At 45.8% G+C, this 18,259-nt stretch overlaps 1 protein-coding gene across 3 annotated transcripts in view; it reads left to right on the top strand.

Moving 5' to 3' along the window:
* Positions 1-17,063, top strand: part of LOC124868647 (wiskott-Aldrich syndrome protein family member 3-like) — a 46,132-nt gene extending 29,069 nt beyond the window's left edge. For all 3 annotated transcript variants that reach the window (XM_047366123.1, XM_047366121.1, XM_047366122.1), the window contains exon 10: positions 15,971-17,063. In XM_047366123.1, the coding sequence (XP_047222079.1) occupies positions 15,971-16,131 (161 nt within the window). In that variant the 3' untranslated portion in view covers positions 16,132-17,063. The remainder of the gene's footprint in view (positions 1-15,970) is intronic.
* The last annotated feature ends 1,196 nt before the right edge of the window (positions 17,064-18,259 follow it).

Here is an 18,259-nt window from a genome sequence, read left to right as displayed (position 1 = left end):
TTCTGATGGAAGTTTGTTCCTGGTTCTGGTGGAGGTTTGTTCCTGGTTCTGATGGAGGTTGTTCCTGGTTCTGATGGAGGTTTGTTCCTGGTTCTGATGGAAGTTTGTTCCTGGTTCTGATGGAGTTTGGACCTGGTTCTGATGGAAGTTTGTTCCTGGTTCTGATGGAGTTTGGACCTGGTTCTGATGGAGGTTTGTTCCTGGTTCTGATGGAGGTTTGTTTCTGGTTCTGATGGAGGTTGTTCCTGGTTCTGATGGAGTTTGTTCCTGGTTCTGATGGAGTTTGGACCTGGTTCTGATGGAGTTTGGACCTGGTTCTGATGTAGTTTGGACCTGGTTCTGATGGAGTTTGGACCTGGTTCTGATGGAGTTTGGACCTGGTTCTGATGGAGGTTTGTTCCTGGTTCTGATGGAGGTTTGTTCCTGGTTCTGATGGAGGTTTGTTCCTGGTTCTGATGGAGGTTGTTCCTGGTTCTGATGGAGGTTTGTTCCTGGTTCTGATGGAGGTTTGTTCCTGGTTCTGATGGAAGTTTGTTCCTGGTTCTGATGGAATTTGGACCTGGTTCTGATGGAGGTTGTTCTTGGTTCTGATGGAGGTTGTTCCTGGTTCTGATGGAGGTTTGTTCCTGGTTCTGATGGAGGTTGTTCCTGGTTCTGATGGAGGTTTGTTCCTGGTTCTGATGGAAGTTTGTTCCTGGTTCTGATGGAGTTTGGACCTGGTTCTGATGGAGTTTGGACCTGGTTCTGATGGAGTTTGGACCTGGTTCTGATGGAGGTTTGTTCCTGGTTCTGATGGAGGTTTTTTCCTGGTTCTGATGGAGTTTGGACCTGGTTCTGATGGAGGTTTGTTCCTGGTTCTGATGGAGTTTGGACCTGGTTCTGATGGAGGTTTGTTCCTGGTTCTGATGTCGTTTGGACCTGGTTCTGATGTAGTTTGGACCTGGTTCTGATGGAGTTTGGACCTGGTTCTGATGGAGGTTTGTTCCTGGTTCTGATGGAGTTTGGACCTGGTTCTGATGGAGGTTTGTTTCTGGTTCTGATGGAGGTTGTTCCTGGTTCTGATGGAGGTTGTTCCTGGTTCTGATGGAGGTTTGTTCCTGGTTCTGATGGAGTTTGTTCCTGGTTCTGATGGAGGTTTGTTCCTGGTTCTGATGGAGGTTTGTTCCTGGTTCTGATGGAGGTTGTTCCTGGTTCTGATGGAGGTTTGTTCCTGGTTCTGATGTCATGTGGACCTGGTTGTGATGTAGTTTGGACGTGGTTCTGATGTAGTGTGGACGTGGTTCTGATGTAGTTTGGACGTGGTTCTGATGTAGTGTGGACCTGGTTCTGATGGAGGTTTGTTTCTGGTTCTGATGGAGGTTGTTCCTGGTTCTGATGGAGGTTGTTCCTGGTTCTGATGGAGGTTTGTTCCTGGTTCTGATGTCATGTGGACCTGGTTGTGATGTAGTTTGGACGTGGTTCTGATGTAGTGTGGACGTGGTTCTGATGTAGTTTGGACGTGGTTCTGATGTAGTTTGTTCCTGGTTCTGATGGAAGTTTGTTTCTGGTTCTGATGGAGTTTGGACCTGGTTCTGATGGAGGTTTGTTCCTGGTTCTGATGGAGGTTGTTCCTGGTTCTGATGGAAGTTTGTTCCTGGTTCTCATGGAGTTTGGACCTGGATCTGATGGAGGTTTGTTTCTGGTTCTGATGGAGGTTGTTCCTGGTTCTGATGGAGGTTGTTCCTGGTTCTGATGGAGTTTGGACCTGGTTCTGATGGAGGTTTGTTCCTGGTTCTGATGTAGTTTGGACCTGGTTCTGATGGAGGTTTGGACCTGGTTCTGATGGAGGTTTGTTCCTGGTTCTGATGGAGTTTGGACCTGGTTCTGATGGAGGTTTGTTTCTGGTTCTGATGGAGGTTGTTCCTGGTTCTGATGGAGGTTGTTCCTGGTTCTGATGGAGGTTTGTTCCTGGTTCTGATGGAGTTTGTTCCTGGTTCTGATGGAGGTTTGTTCCTGGTTCTGATGGAGGTTTGTTCCTGGTTCTGATGGAGGTTGTTCCTGGTTCTGATGGAGGTTTGTTCCTGGTTCTGATGTCATGTGGACCTGGTTGTGATGTAGTTTGGACGTGGTTCTGATGTAGTGTGGACGTGGTTCTGATGTAGTTTGGACGTGGTTCTGATGTAGTGTGGACCTGGTTCTGATGGAGGTTTGTTTCTGGTTCTGATGGAGGTTGTTCCTGGTTCTGATGGAGGTTGTTCCTGGTTCTGATGGAGGTTTGTTCCTGGTTCTGATGTCATGTGGACCTGGTTGTGATGTAGTTTGGACGTGGTTCTGATGTAGTGTGGACGTGGTTCTGATGTAGTTTGGACGTGGTTCTGATGTAGTTTGTTCCTGGTTCTGATGGAAGTTTGTTCCTGGTTCTGATGGAGTTTGGACCTGGTTCTGATGGAGGTTTGTTCCTGGTTCTGATGGAGGTTGTTCCTGGTTCTGATGGAAGTTTGTTCCTGGTTCTGATGGAGTTTGGACCTGGATCTGATGGAGGTTTGTTTCTGGTTCTGATGGAGGTTGTTCCTGGTTCTGATGGAGGTTGTTCCTGGTTCTGATGGAGGTTTGTTTCTGGTTCTGATGGAGGTTGTTCCTGGTTCTGATGGAATTTGTTCCTGGTTCTGATGGAGTTTGGACCTGGTTCTGATGGAGGTTTGTTCCTGGTTCTGATGGAGTTTGGACCTGGTTCTGATGGAGGTTTGTTCCTGGTTCTGATGTCGTTTGGACCTGGTTCTGATGTAGTTTGGACCTGGTTCTGATGGAGTTTGGACCTGGTTCTGATGGAGGTTTGTTCCTGGTTCTGATGGAGGTTTGTTCCTGGTTCTGATGGAGGTTTGTTCCTGGTTCTGATGGAGTTTGTTCCTGGTTCTGATGGAGGTTTGTTCCTGGTTCTGATGGAGGTTTTTTCCTGGTTCTGATGGAGTTTAGACCTGGTTCTGATGGAGGTTTGTTCCTGGTTCTGATGGAGTTTGGACCTGGTTCTGATGGAGGTTTGTTCCTGGTTCTGATGTCGTTTGGACCTGGTTCTGATGTAGTTTGGACCTGGTTCTGATGGAGTTTGGACCTGGTTCTGATGGAGGTTTGTTCCTGGTTCTGATGGAGGTTTGTTCCTGGTTCTGATGGAGGTTTGTTCCTGGTTCTGATGGAGTTTGTTCCTGGTTCTGATGGAGGTTTGTTCCTGGTTCTGATGGAGGTTTGTTCCTGGTTCTGATGGAGGTTTGTTCCTGGTTCTGATGGAGTTTGGACCTGGTTTTGATGGAGTTTGTTCCTGGTTCTGATGGAGGTTTGTTCCTGGTTCTGATGGAGTTTGTTCCTGGTTCTGATGGAGGTTTGTTCCTGGTTCTTATGGAGTTTGGACCTGGTTCTGATGGAGGTTTGTTCCTGGTTCTGATGTCGTTTGAACCTGGTTCTGATGTAGTTTGGACCTGGTTCTGATGTAGTTTGGACCTGGTTCTGATGGAGTTTGGACCTGGTTCTGATGGAGATTTGCTACTGGTTCTGATGGAAGTTTGTTCCTGGTTCTGATGGAGTTTGTTCCTGGTTCTGATGGAGGTTTGTTCCTGGTTCTGATGGAGGTTTTTTCCTGGTTCTCATGGAGTTTGGACCTGGTTCTGATGGAGGTTTGTTCCTGGTTCTGATGTCGTTTGGACCTGGTTCTGATGTAGTTTGGACCTGGTTCTGATGGAGTTTGGACCTGGTTCTGATGGAGGTTTGTTCCTGGTTCTGATGTCGTTTGGACCTGGTTCTGATGTAGTTTGGACCTGGTTCTGATGTAGTTTGGACCTGGTTCTGATGGAGTTTGGACCTGGTTCTGATGGAGATTTGTTACTGGTTCTGATGGAAGTTTGTTCCTGGTTCTGATGGAGGTTTGTTCCTGGTTCTGATGGAGTTTGTTCCTGGTTCTGATGTAGTTTGGACCTGGTTCTGATGGAGTTTGGACCTAGTTCTGATGGAGTTTGTTCCTGGTTCTGATGGAGTTTGGACCTGGTTCTGATGGAGGTTTGTTCCTGGTTCTGATGTCGTTTGGACCTGGTTTTGATGGAGTTTGGACCTGGTTCTGATGGAGGTTTGTTCCTGGTTCTGATGGAGTTTGGACCTGGTTCTGATGGAGGTTTGTTCCTGGTTCTGATGTCGTTTGGACCTGGTTCTGATGTAGTTTGGACCTGTTTCTGATGGAGTTTGGACCTGGTTCTGATGGAGGTTTGTTCCTGGTTCTGATGGAGGTTTGTTCCTGGTTCTGATGGAGGTTTGTTCCTGGTTCTGATGGAGTTTGTTCCTGGTTCTGATGGAGGTTTTTTCCTGGTTCTGATGGAGGTTTGTTCCTGGTTCTGATGGAGGTTTGTTCCTGGTTCAGATGTCATTTGGACCTGGTTCTGATGTAGTTTGGACGTGGTTCTGATGTAGTTTGGACGTGGTTCTGATGTAGTTTGGACCTGGTTCTGATGGAGGTTGTTGCTGGTTCTGATGGAGGTTGTTCCTGGTTCGGATGGAGGTTTGTTCCTGGTTCTGATGTCGTTTGGACCTGGTTCTGATGTAGTTTGGACCTGGTTCTGATGTAGTTTGGACCTGGTTCTGATGGAGTTTGGACCTGGTTCTGATGGAGGTTTGTTCCTGGTTCTGATGGAAGTTTGTTCCTGGTTCTGATGGAGTTTGGACCTGGTTTTGATGGAGTTTGTTCCTGGTTCTGATGGAGGTTTGTTCCTGGTTCTGATGGAGTTTGTTCCTGGTTCTGATGGAAGTTTGTTCCTGGTTCTGATGGAGGTTTGTTCCTGGTTCTGATGGAGGTTTATTCCTGGTTCTGATGTTGTTTGGACCTGGTTCTGATGTAGTTTGGACCTGGTTCTGATGGAGTTTGGACCTGGTTCTGATGGAGTTTGGACCTGGTTCTGATGGAGGTTTGTTCCTGGTTCTGATGGAGGTTTTTTCCTGGTTCTGATGGAGTTTGGACCTGGTTCTGATGGAGGTTTGTTCCTGGTTCTGATGGAGTTTGGACCTGGTTCTGATGGAGGTTTGTTCCTGGTTCTGATGTCGTTTGGACCTGGTTCTGATGTAGTTTGGACCTGGTTCTGATGGAGTTTGGACCTGGTTCTGATGGAGGTTTGTTCCTGGTTCTGATGTCGTTTGGACCTGGTTCTGATGTAGTTTGGACCTGGTTCTGATGTAGTTTGGACCTGGTTCTGATGGAGGTTTGTTCCTGGTTCTGATGGAAGTTTGTTCCTGGTTCTGATGGAGTTTGGACCTGGTTTTGATGGAGTTTGTTCCTGGTTCTGATGGAGGTTTGTTCCTGGTTCTGATGGAGTTTGTTCCTGGTTCTGATGGAAGTTTGTTCCTGGTTCTGATGGAGGTTTGTTCCTGGTTCTGATGGAGGTTTATTCCTGGTTCTGATGTTGTTTGGACCTGGTTCTGATGTAGTTTGGACCTGGTTCTGATGGAGTTTGGACCTGGTTCTGATGGAGTTTGGACCTGGTTCTGATGGAGGTTTGTTCCTGGTTCTGATGGAGGTTTTTTCCTGGTTCTGATGGAGTTTGGACCTGGTTCTGATGGAGGTTTGTTCCTGGTTCTGATGGAGTTTGGACCTGGTTCTGATGGAGGTTTGTTCCTGGTTCTGATGTCGTTTGGACCTGGTTCTGATGTAGTTTGGACCTGGTTCTGATGGAGTTTGGACCTGGTTCTGATGGAGGTTTGTTCCTGGTTCTGATGGAGTTTGGACCTGGTTCTGATGGAGGTTTGTTTCTGGTTCTGATGGAGGTTGTTCCTGGTTCTGATGGAGGTTGTTCCTGGTTCTGATGGAGGTTTGTTCCTGGTTCTGATGGAGTTTGTTCCTGGTTCTGATGGAGGTTTGTTCCTGGTTCTGATGGAGGTTTGTTCCTGGTTCTGATGGAGGTTGTTCCTGGTTCTGATGGAGGTTTGTTCCTGGTTCTGATGTCATGTGGACCTGGTTGTGATGTAGTTTGGACGTGGTTCTGATGTAGTTTGGACGTGGTTCTGATGTAGTTTGGACGTGGTTCTGATGTAGTGTGGACCTGGTTCTGATGGAGGTTTGTTTCTGGTTCTGATGGAGGTTGTTCCTGGTTCTGATGGAGGTTGTTCCTGGTTCTGATGGAGGTTTGTTCCTGGTTCTGATGTCATGTGGACCTGGTTGTGATGTAGTTTGGACGTGGTTCTGATGTAGTGTGGACGTGGTTCTGATGTAGTTTGGACGTGGTTCTGATGTAGTTTGTTCCTGGTTCTGATGGAAGTTTGTTCCTGGTTCTGATGGAGTTTGGACCTGGTTCTGATGGAGGTTTGTTCCTGGTTCTGATGGAGGTTGTTCCTGGTTCTGATGGAAGTTTGTTCCTGGTTCTGATGGAGTTTGGACCTGGATCTGATGGAGGTTTGTTTCTGGTTCTGATGGAGGTTGTTCCTGGTTCTGATGGAGGTTGTTCCTGGTTCTGATGGAGTTTGGACCTGGTTCTGATGGAGGTTTGTTCCTGGTTCTGATGGAGGTTGTTCCTGGTTCTGATGGAGGTTTGTTTCTGGTTCTGATGGAGGTTGTTCCTGGTTCTGATGGAATTTGTTCCTGGTTCTGATGGAGTTTGGACCTGGTTCTGATGTAGTTTGGACCTGGTTCTGATGGAGTTTGGACCTGGTTCTGATGGAGGTTTGTTCCTGGTTCTGATGGAGGTTTGTTCCTGGTTCTGATGGAGGTTGTTCCTGGTTCTGATGGAGGTTTGTTCCTGGTTCTGATGGAGGTTGTTCCTGGTTCTGATGGAGGTTGTTCCTGGTTCTGATGGAGGTTTGTTCCTGGTTCTGATGGAGTTTGTTCCTGGTTCTGATGGAGTTTGGACCTGGTTCTGATGGAGGTTTGTTCCTGGTTCTGATGGAGGTTGTTCCTGGTTCTGATGGAGGTTTGTTCCTGGTTCTGATGGAAGTTGTTCCTGGTTCTGATGGAGGTTTGTTCCTGGTTCTGATGGAAGTTTGTTCCTGGTTCTGGTGGAGGTTTGTTCCTGGTTCTGATGGAGGTTGTTCCTGGTTCTGATGGAGGTTTGTTCCTGGTTCTGATGGAAGTTTGTTCCTGGTTCTGATGGAGTTTGGACCTGGTTCTGATGGAAGTTTGTTCCTGGTTCTGATGGAGTTTGGACCTGGTTCTGATGGAGGTTTGTTCCTGGTTCTGATGGAGGTTTGTTTCTGGTTCTGATGGAGGTTGTTCCTGGTTCTGATGGAGTTTGTTCCTGGTTCTGATGGAGTTTGGACCTGGTTCTGATGGAGTTTGGACCTGGTTCTGATGTAGTTTGGACCTGGTTCTGATGGAGTTTGGACCTGGTTCTGATGGAGTTTGGACCTGGTTCTGATGGAGGTTTGTTCCTGGTTCTGATGGAGGTTTGTTCCTGGTTCTGATGGAGGTTTGTTCCTGGTTCTGATGGAGGTTGTTCCTGGTTCTGATGGAGGTTTGTTCCTGGTTCTGATGGAGGTTTGTTCCTGGTTCTGATGGAAGTTTGTTCCTGGTTCTGATGGAATTTGGACCTGGTTCTGATGGAGGTTGTTCTTGGTTCTGATGGAGGTTGTTCCTGGTTCTGATGGAGGTTTGTTCCTGGTTCTGATGGAGGTTGTTCCTGGTTCTGATGGAGGTTTGTTCCTGGTTCTGATGGAAGTTTGTTCCTGGTTCTGATGGAGTTTGGACCTGGTTCTGATGGAGTTTGGACCTGGTTCTGATGGAGTTTGGACCTGGTTCTGATGGAGGTTTGTTCCTGGTTCTGATGGAGGTTTTTTCCTGGTTCTGATGGAGTTTGGACCTGGTTCTGATGGAGGTTTGTTCCTGGTTCTGATGGAGTTTGGACCTGGTTCTGATGGAGGTTTGTTCCTGGTTCTGATGTCGTTTGGACCTGGTCCTGATGTAGTTTGGACCTGGTTCTGATGGAGTTTGGACCTGGTTCTGATGGAGGTTTGTTCCTGGTTCTGATGGAGTTTGGACCTGGTTCTGATGGAGGTTTGTTTCTGGTTCTGATGGAGGTTGTTCCTGGTTCTGATGGAGGTTGTTCCTGGTTCTGATGGAGGTTTGTTCCTGGTTCTGATGGAGTTTGTTCCTGGTTCTGATGGAGGTTTGTTCCTGGTTCTGATGGAGGTTTGTTCCTGGTTCTGATGGAGGTTGTTCCTGGTTCTGATGGAGGTTTGTTCCTGGTTCTGATGTCATGTGGACCTGGTTGTGATGTAGTTTGGACGTGGTTCTGATGTAGTGTGGACGTGGTTCTGATGTAGTTTGGACGTGGTTCTGATGTAGTGTGGACCTGGTTCTGATGGAGGTTTGTTTCTGGTTCTGATGGAGGTTGTTCCTGGTTCTGATGGAGGTTGTTCCTGGTTCTGATGGAGGTTTGTTCCTGGTTCTGATGTCATGTGGACCTGGTTGTGATGTAGTTTGGACGTGGTTCTGATGTAGTGTGGACGTGGTTCTGATGTAGTTTGGACGTGGTTCTGATGTAGTTTGTTCCTGGTTCTGATGGAAGTTTGTTTCTGGTTCTGATGGAGTTTGGACCTGGTTCTGATGGAGGTTTGTTCCTGGTTCTGATGGAGGTTGTTCCTGGTTCTGATGGAAGTTTGTTCCTGGTTCTCATGGAGTTTGGACCTGGATCTGATGGAGGTTTGTTTCTGGTTCTGATGGAGGTTGTTCCTGGTTCTGATGGAGGTTGTTCCTGGTTCTGATGGAGTTTGGACCTGGTTCTGATGGAGGTTTGTTCCTGGTTCTGATGGAGGTTTGTTCCTGGTTCTGATGGAGGTTTATTCCTGGTTCTGATGTTGTTTGGACCTGGTTCTGATGTAGTTTGGACCTGGTTCTGATGGAGTTTGGACCTGGTTCTGATGGAGTTTGGACCTGGTTCTGATGGAGGTTTGTTCCTGGTTCTGATGGAGGTTTTTTCCTGGTTCTGATGGAGTTTGGACCTGGTTCTGATGGAGGTTTGTTCCTGGTTCTGATGGAGTTTGGACCTGGTTCTGATGGAGGTTTGTTCCTGGTTCTGATGTCGTTTGGACCTGGTTCTGATGTAGTTTGGACCTGGTTCTGATGGAGTTTGGACCTGGTTCTGATGGAGGTTTGTTCCTGGTTCTGATGTCGTTTGGACCTGGTTCTGATGTAGTTTGGACCTGGTTCTGATGTAGTTTGGACCTGGTTCTGATGGAGGTTTGTTCCTGGTTCTGATGGAAGTTTGTTCCTGGTTCTGATGGAGTTTGGACCTGGTTTTGATGGAGTTTGTTCCTGGTTCTGATGGAGGTTTGTTCCTGGTTCTGATGGAGTTTGTTCCTGGTTCTGATGGAAGTTTGTTCCTGGTTCTGATGGAGGTTTGTTCCTGGTTCTGATGGAGGTTTATTCCTGGTTCTGATGTTGTTTGGACCTGGTTCTGATGTAGTTTGGACCTGGTTCTGATGGAGTTTGGACCTGGTTCTGATGGAGTTTGGACCTGGTTCTGATGGAGGTTTGTTCCTGGTTCTGATGGAGGTTTGTTCCTGGTTCTGATGGAGTTTGGACCTGGTTCTGATGGAGGTTTGTTCCTGGTTCTGATGGAGTTTGGACCTGGTTCTGATGGAGGTTTGTTCCTGGTTCTGATGTCGTTTGGACCTGGTCCTGATGTAGTTTGGACCTGGTTCTGATGGAGTTTGGACCTGGTTCTGATGGAGGTTTGTTCCTGGTTCTGATGGAGTTTGGACCTGGTTCTGATGGAGGTTTGTTTCTGGTTCTGATGGAGGTTGTTCCTGGTTCTGATGGAGGTTGTTCCTGGTTCTGATGGAGGTTTGTTCCTGGTTCTGATGGAGTTTGTTCCTGGTTCTGATGGAGGTTTGTTCCTGGTTCTGATGGAGGTTTGTTCCTGGTTCTGATGGAGGTTGTTCCTGGTTCTGATGGAGGTTTGTTCCTGGTTCTGATGTCATGTGGACCTGGTTGTGATGTAGTTTGGACGTGGTTCTGATGTAGTGTGGACGTGGTTCTGATGTAGTTTGGACGTGGTTCTGATGTAGTGTGGACCTGGTTCTGATGGAGGTTTGTTTCTGGTTCTGATGGAGGTTGTTCCTGGTTCTGATGGAGGTTGTTCCTGGTTCTGATGGAGGTTTGTTCCTGGTTCTGATGTCATGTGGACCTGGTTGTGATGTAGTTTGGACGTGGTTCTGATGTAGTGTGGACGTGGTTCTGATGTAGTTTGGACGTGGTTCTGATGTAGTTTGTTCCTGGTTCTGATGGAAGTTTGTTCCTGGTTCTGATGGAGTTTGGACCTGGTTCTGATGGAGGTTTGTTCCTGGTTCTGATGGAGGTTGTTCCTGGTTCTGATGGAAGTTTGTTCCTGGTTCTGATGGAGTTTGGACCTGGATCTGATGGAGGTTTGTTTCTGGTTCTGATGGAGGTTGTTCCTGGTTCTGATGGAGGTTGTTCCTGGTTCTGATGGAGTTTGGACCTGGTTCTGATGGAGGTTTGTTCCTGGTTCTGATGGAGGTTGTTCCTGGTTCTGATGGAGGTTTGTTTCTGGTTCTGATGGAGGTTGTTCCTGGTTCTGATGGAATTTGTTCCTGGTTCTGATGGAGTTTGGACCTGGTTCTGATGTAGTTTGGACCTGGTTCTGATGGAGTTTGGACCTGGTTCTGATGGAGGTTTGTTCCTGGTTCTGATGGAGGTTTGTTCCTGGTTCTGATGGAGGTTGTTCCTGGTTCTGATGGAGGTTTGTTCCTGGTTCTGATGGAGGTTGTTCCTGGTTCTGATGGAGGTTGTTCCTGGTTCTGATGGAGGTTTGTTCCTGGTTCTGATGGAGTTTGTTCCTGGTTCTGATGGAGTTTGGACCTGGTTCTGATGGAGGTTTGTTCCTGGTTCTGATGGAGGTTGTTCCTGGTTCTGATGGAGGTTTGTTCCTGGTTCTGATGGAAGTTGTTCCTGGTTCTGATGGAGGTTTGTTCCTGGTTCTGATGGAAGTTTGTTCCTGGTTCTGGTGGAGGTTTGTTCCTGGTTCTGATGGAGGTTGTTCCTGGTTCTGATGGAGGTTTGTTCCTGGTTCTGATGGAAGTTTGTTCCTGGTTCTGATGGAGTTTGGACCTGGTTCTGATGGAAGTTTGTTCCTGGTTCTGATGGAGTTTGTTCCTGGTTCTGATGGAGTTTGGACCTGGTTCTGATGGAGTTTGGACCTGGTTCTGATGTAGTTTGGACCTGGTTCTGATGGAGTTTGGACCTGGTTCTGATGGAGTTTGGACCTGGTTCTGATGGAGGTTTGTTCCTGGTTCTGATGGAGGTTTGTTCCTGGTTCTGATGGAGGTTTGTTCCTGGTTCTGATGGAGGTTGTTCCTGGTTCTGATGGAGGTTTGTTCCTGGTTCTGATGGAGGTTTGTTCCTGGTTCTGATGGAAGTTTGTTCCTGGTTCTGATGGAATTTGGACCTGGTTCTGATGGAGGTTGTTCTTGGTTCTGATGGAGGTTGTTCCTGGTTCTGATGGAGGTTTGTTCCTGGTTCTGATGGAGGTTGTTCCTGGTTCTGATGGAGGTTTGTTCCTGGTTCTGATGGAAGTTTGTTCCTGGTTCTGATGGAGTTTGGACCTGGTTCTGATGGAGTTTGGACCTGGTTCTGATGGAGTTTGGACCTGGTTCTGATGGAGGTTTGTTCCTGGTTCTGATGGAGGTTTTTTCCTGGTTCTGATGGAGTTTGGACCTGGTTCTGATGGAGGTTTGTTCCTGGTTCTGATGGAGTTTGGACCTGGTTCTGATGGAGGTTTGTTCCTGGTTCTGATGTCGTTTGGACCTGGTTCTGATGTAGTTTGGACCTGGTTCTGATGGAGTTTGGACCTGGTTCTGATGGAGGTTTGTTCCTGGTTCTGATGGAGTTTGGACCTGGTTCTGATGGAGGTTTGTTTCTGGTTCTGATGGAGGTTGTTCCTGGTTCTGATGGAGGTTGTTCCTGGTTCTGATGGAGGTTTGTTCCTGGTTCTGATGGAGTTTGTTCCTGGTTCTGATGGAGGTTTGTTCCTGGTTCTGATGGAGGTTTGTTCCTGGTTCTGATGGAGTTTGTTCCTGGTTCTGATGGAGGTTTGTTCCTGGTTCTGATGTCATGTGGACCTGGTTGTGATGTAGTTTGGACGTGGTTCTGATGTAGTGTGGACGTGGTTCTGATGTAGTTTGGACGTGGTTCTGATGTAGTGTGGACCTGGTTCTGATGGAGGTTTGTTTCTGGTTCTGATGGAGGTTGTTCCTGGTTCTGATGGAGGTTGTTCCTGGTTCTGATGGAGGTTTGTTCCTGGTTCTGATGTCATGTGGACCTGGTTGTGATGTAGTTTGGACGTGGTTCTGATGTAGTGTGGACGTGGTTCTGATGTAGTTTGGACGTGGTTCTGATGTAGTTTGTTCCTGGTTCTGATGGAAGTTTGTTCCTGGTTCTGATGGAGTTTGGACCTGGTTCTGATGGAGGTTTGTTCCTGGTTCTGATGGAGGTTGTTCCTGGTTCTGATGGAAGTTTGTTCCTGGTTCTCATGGAGTTTGGACCTGGATCTGATGGAGGTTTGTTTCTGGTTCTGATGGAGGTTGTTCCTGGTTCTGATGGAGGTTGTTCCTGGTTCTGATGGAGTTTGGACCTGGTTCTGATGGAGGTTTGTTCCTGGTTCTGATGGAGGTTGTTCCTGGTTCTGATGGAGGTTTGTTTCTGGTTCTGATGGAGGTTGTTCCTGGTTCTGATGGAATTTGTTCCTGGTTCTGATGGAGTTTGGACCTAGTTCTGATGTAGTTTGGACCTGGTTCTGATGGAGTTTGGACCTGGTTCTGATGGAGGTTTGTTCCTGGTTCTGATGGAGGTTTGTTCCTGGTTCTGATGGAGGTTGTTCCTGGTTCTGATGGAGGTTTGTTCCTGGTTCTGATGGAGGTTGTTCCTGGTTCTGATGGAGGTTGTTCCTGGTTCTGATGGAGGTTTGTTCCTGGTTCTGATGGAGTTTGTTCCTGGTTCTGATGGAGTTTGGACCTGGTTCTGATGGAGGTTTGTTCCTGGTTCTGATGGAGGTTGTTCCTGGTTCTGATGGAGGTTTGTTCCTGGTTCTGATGGAAGTTGTTCCTGGTTCTGATGGAGGTTTGTTCCTGGTTCTGATGGAAGTTTGTTCCTGGTTCTGGTGGAGGTTTGTTCCTGGTTCTGATGGAGGTTGTTCCTGGTTCTGATGGAGGTTTGTTCCTGGTTCTGATGGAAGTTTGTTCCTGGTTCTGATGGAGTTTGGACCTGGTTCTGATGGAAGTTTGTTCCTGGTTCTGATGGAGTTTGGACCTGGTTCTGATGGAGGTTTGTTCCTGGTTCTGATGGAGTTTGTTCCTGGTTCTGATGGAGTTTGGACCTGGTTCTGATGGAGTTTGGACCTGGTTCTGATGTAGTTTGGACCTGGTTCTGATGGAGTTTGGACCTGGTTCTGATGGAGTTTGGACCTGGTTCTGATGGAGGTTTGTTCCTGGTTCTGATGGAGGTTTGTTCCTGGTTCTGATGGAGGTTTGTTCCTGGTTCTGATGGAGGTTGTTCCTGGTTCTGATGGAGGTTTGTTCCTGGTTCTGATGGAGGTTTGTTCCTGGTTCTGATGGAAGTTTGTTCCTGGTTCTGATGGAATTTGGACCTGGTTCTGATGGAGGTTGTTCTTGGTTCTGATGGAGGTTGTTCCTGGTTCTGATGGAGGTTTGTTCCTGGTTCTGATGGAGGTTGTTCCTGGTTCTGATGGAGGTTTGTTCCTGGTTCTGATGGAAGTTTGTTCCTGGTTCTGATGGAGTTTGGACCTGGTTCTGATGGAGGTTGTTCCTGGTTCTGATGGAGGTTTGTTCCTGGTTCTGATGGAAGTTTGTTCCTGGTTCTGATGGAGTTTGGACCTGGTTCTGATGGAGGTTTGTTCCTGGTTCTTATGGAGTTTGGACCTGGTTCTGATCGAGGTTTGTTCCTGGTTCTGATGGAGGTTGTTCCTGGTTCTGATGGAGGTTGTTCATGGTTCTGATGGAGGTTAGTTCCTGGTAATCGTTAGTGTGAGCTGCTGCAGCATCTCCTCCCATTTATGTAGTTATGTTTCTGTGTGGGGGGAGGGGTGAAGGGCAGCCATGGATTAGCCAATCAGCATCGATTCTCAGAGAAATTCGACACCTGCTGTTTTTCTAAGGAAGGACGTCACTCTGCCTTCTAACTGGCCAGCCTTTTTAACATGGAGCAGCTCCCAAGACCTACCTAATGGGACAAAAGGAGAAAAAGACAAAAATGCCTGAACATGATCTTGAACAACTTTAAATAACTCGGAAACTATAAGGACTATCGATTTGATTCATGCACCGTATGAATCCGCACGCTTTGCTGAACAATCATGAAGCTTTTCAAGTTTCTACAAAAATCTGAGTAGGAGGTGTGACCCTGTAAAAAATGGATCATTTTGAACATTTTAACCTAAGTGAAGGCAGATTTTTTACTCTGAAACAAACCTATCTCACAGGAAAATGGTAAAAGGTATCAAACTAATCCCTTGTGAGAGAGAGGACCCATTGAAGCTAAAAACTAAGAAGCTCGTGTGTCTACATACTGCCATTTAGGAGATTGTGCGATTCGAAAATGACCCTTTTCACTAAAATTCGCAGTCCTTCCTTTTCTTACATTTTGTATTGATTCCAATGGGTCAGGAGGTGTGACATTTCTGTGCTCAGGTAGGGTTTTAAAGAAAACCGTAAAACCTACGGCGATGACACTTATATTACCTGAAAGCAGAAACACAGAGCTATGGTTTGATGCATAAATTATTTCTATAGAGTGAAATTTGCAAGAATAACAGCAATTTGTGTAACTGCACCGGTTTTACACAAGAAATGAAGACCCACGTCTCATACTGATGTCTTGGTATCTGTAATTTCTCTCAGCTCTCTTGACACTAGGACACCTTGGCATCGTGAAAACTAAACAATAAATAAAGAACAATACAGTGTCACTATCATACTGCTACACATGTTTATTATAAACTGTATAATTTCATTACAACATGCCATATTAATACAACATATTTACCTTGTAAACCTAGTGCAGAATGTCCGTGTTTTCAGGGCCATGTTTCTCTTCCGCTAGCATGCTCAATCTGCCCCACAAGGGCCTTTCCGCTCTTACTCACTCAGGTCATGTGACAACCAAGATAACAACAACAGCAATAAACAATGTATTATTAGTCTTAATTTTATGCTTTTTAAAAACATTTTACTGTTTTTTGCAACAGTTACAATTTGTTCAGGAAAATTCAGTCAAGTTTCAAAAACTGAGAGAGCCTAGAGTGCTTTCTGGGACAGTTGGAGAATTCCATCATTGGATTACATTGTAAAATTGAAATTTTGTTAAGGTTGCATAAAACTTAAATCGTGATTTTCGTTAAACCGTAAGAGATATCAAAAAGCTGAGTCATTTGAAGATATCTTAATGTCTTGTGACCCGTTTAAACTTTGAATGGAGTTTGTAGCTGAATGTATGTGGAAGTAGTTAGCTGTGAAAGAGCACAAACTTCTTGCTGAATTTTGCAGAATTTTTGAGATTTTCCATTCATTTCAATGGACTAAAAATCTGCACAAAAAGATAAATATTTTTAAAAGTATAATAAAACATTAATATAAAAAGTAATTGCCAGAATGTCCTAAAAGAGCTGAACATTTTAAAAGTTGAATGGCTGAAATAGCACAAAGTATGAAGGAGGAGTGTGTTAGATATATATAATAATAATAATAATAATAAAAAGAAACAGGATATCAATAGTGTGAATGTTTCACAGCATTCACACAATAAACATTTGAAATATATCAGTTTGTGTGTAATGAATGAATATAATATACACATTTCACTTTTTGAATAGAATTACTGAAATAAATAATTTTTTTCATGATATTTTCATTTTATGACCTCCACCTTTAATGTACATAAACAGCCTGGTTTTCAATCCCCATAGTGGAAATACACCTCTAACTGGTCTGTTCTGGTCTGCAGGGATCCAGCTGAGGAAGGTTCAGGAGCAGCGTGAGCAGGAGGAGGCCAAGAAGAGAGAACCTGCAGGAAATGACGTGGCTACCATTTTGTCACGCCGCATCGCAGTGGAGTACAGCGAATCAGAGGAGTCTGAACCAGAGGACCAGGATTGGTCTGACTAAGGAGGTGGTGCCCTGACCACCACAGGAAGTGAAACAGAGTTCCTCTGCTGACTCAAACCTCACAGGAAGCTGCTTCATTTCCGTTTTACTTCGTTAGTTAATTAACCTCGATGTCAATTAGGGTGGTTATTTGTGATGATCGGCTCATAGTAGGGGTGGTTGAGTCTGAAGAATCACACCCTGGTGAGCTCTGAGCTGTAAAGCTGTCCTTTAGTGCCCCCTGAGGTCAGAGCTGTTATAAACAACACTGCCTTTATGGGGCTCCACCTGTTCTTCAGGTATTTTATGTATGGGGTCAGTAATGATTTGGTCTTAGTTTTACAGACGGCTTTCCTTCTGACAGGAATGAAGCACTTAAACTGTTGTGAATAAATGTTTCTGTTTGTCGGTCCTTCTTCTCTCCTGTTAAGGTACATTTCTGGGAAATTTAAGAACTGGGAAGTTAAAAAAACTTCTCCAAACATTAAATCTTCATGTATTTAGTCATTCATTAGGAAACAGGTTTGTGAAGGTCTATTTTAAGTTTTTTTATCTGAATTTTTCTGTAAATATTTCTTGTTGGGATTTTTTTCTCCCATTCCTGCGTCAGTCATTCACAGATAGATCCAGTTTCTGGTTCATTTCTGTGGTGTAGTTGCTATGGTAACTCTGGTGGGGCAGCCACTATAACCATCATAGGGTAGTTGCTATGGTAACCGGATGCAGCTCGTTATTTTCTGTGATGTCATCACTGCTGCTCTGAAAGGGGCGTGTTCTTCCTGTGCTGTGCTGTTTGGTTTGTTGTGTTTGTTGGCATGTTCTCGACTCGTGACAAATAAAAACAGGAAGTGTGACTCATGAGCTCTGACTGAATCTGAGATCTAACTTGTGTTTATCCTGAAATGTTTAGTCTACAGGAAAATTTTGATTTGATTAAATAATTCAGTTCTTTCTGACGTGTTTGTTCTCTTCATTATTCCTTGTCAGGACCTTTACTGGTTCCAGTTTTCCTATTGGAAACACAGGGGGAAATAAACTGGTTCCTGATATCTGTTAAAAATCCTTCTTTTGCCTTCAGGTTCTGTTTTTTTAGAGGCACTGGTGGCCTTTATTTCTGTTAACTGAAAGTAGGCAGACAGGAAGTGGGAAGACATGCAGCACAAGTCGCCGGGGTCGGGATACGAACAAGGGACAGCTGCGTAGAGAACTGAAGCCTCCTTGTGTGGATCTCCCCTTTAGGTTCTGTTTTATTGAGATGTGTGAGCAGGTGAGAGAACATCAGCAGGAACTACGGATGATGTTGGAATGAACATCTGGATTCTGTGGTCTCCATAAGGAGCTGCTCGCTTTGGGAATCTGGAGGAGATGGGATGTTCTGAGAAACCAGAGCTAATCAATTCAAAGGAAGGGTGTAATTTTATGGATGAATCAGAAGAACGTTAGAATTAATCATTTTTATTTTTCAGGATTAGTTGAGGACTCCTGTCCCTGATCTGAATTCTGATCTGGTAGAGGATCCTGGATCGATCAGGTCTTTTTAGAGGTGTGGATGAATCAGACAAAACATTGAGATCATTGAGGTTAGTTCAGTGGTCACAATGTTCTGCTGGGAACCTCTGGGCCTGACATGGAGCATCCAAAGTGCTCTCAGGAGAAGCCACACCCCCTGCAGGATACTTCCTGAGACACGGTGATGCGGACATCTGGTGAAGATGAGAGAACAGAACTGCTTCAAGTTTCTGGTCCACTCTGAGTTCTGGTTCCATCTTTTCTTAAAAGTTTGAAGTTCTGGTTCTTATTCCCATCCTGTTTAAAGCAAGTGTGATCTCTGCACAGTGGAGTGGTGGGTAACCGTGCTTCCTCACAGCTTCAGATATCAGTACAACGTTTCCTGTCATGTCTCCAGTTCTCCCAACATTCTCCAGGTTCCTACCGAATCACCCCCCCCCCCCCCCACTGAAGCCCTGATGTCTTCTGATCTCACGAAAGAGTCCATTAGACATTCATGTCTGTTAAAAAGATGCATTAAGACCCAAAATGACGTTACACTTCACATTTTTATCTAGAAACAACCAGATTTGTTTCTATTCTCTTCCATATATTCACTGCCAGCAGTGCACCTGGTTGCGACTGGGCAGCATGATAACAG

This window comes from Girardinichthys multiradiatus, chromosome 5, assembly GCF_021462225.1.
Source record: "Girardinichthys multiradiatus isolate DD_20200921_A chromosome 5, DD_fGirMul_XY1, whole genome shotgun sequence".
Taxonomy (NCBI): domain Eukaryota; kingdom Metazoa; phylum Chordata; class Actinopteri; order Cyprinodontiformes; family Goodeidae; genus Girardinichthys; species Girardinichthys multiradiatus.
Note: the sequence above shows the minus strand (reverse complement) of the source record. Positions and strands in the feature narration are given on the sequence as shown.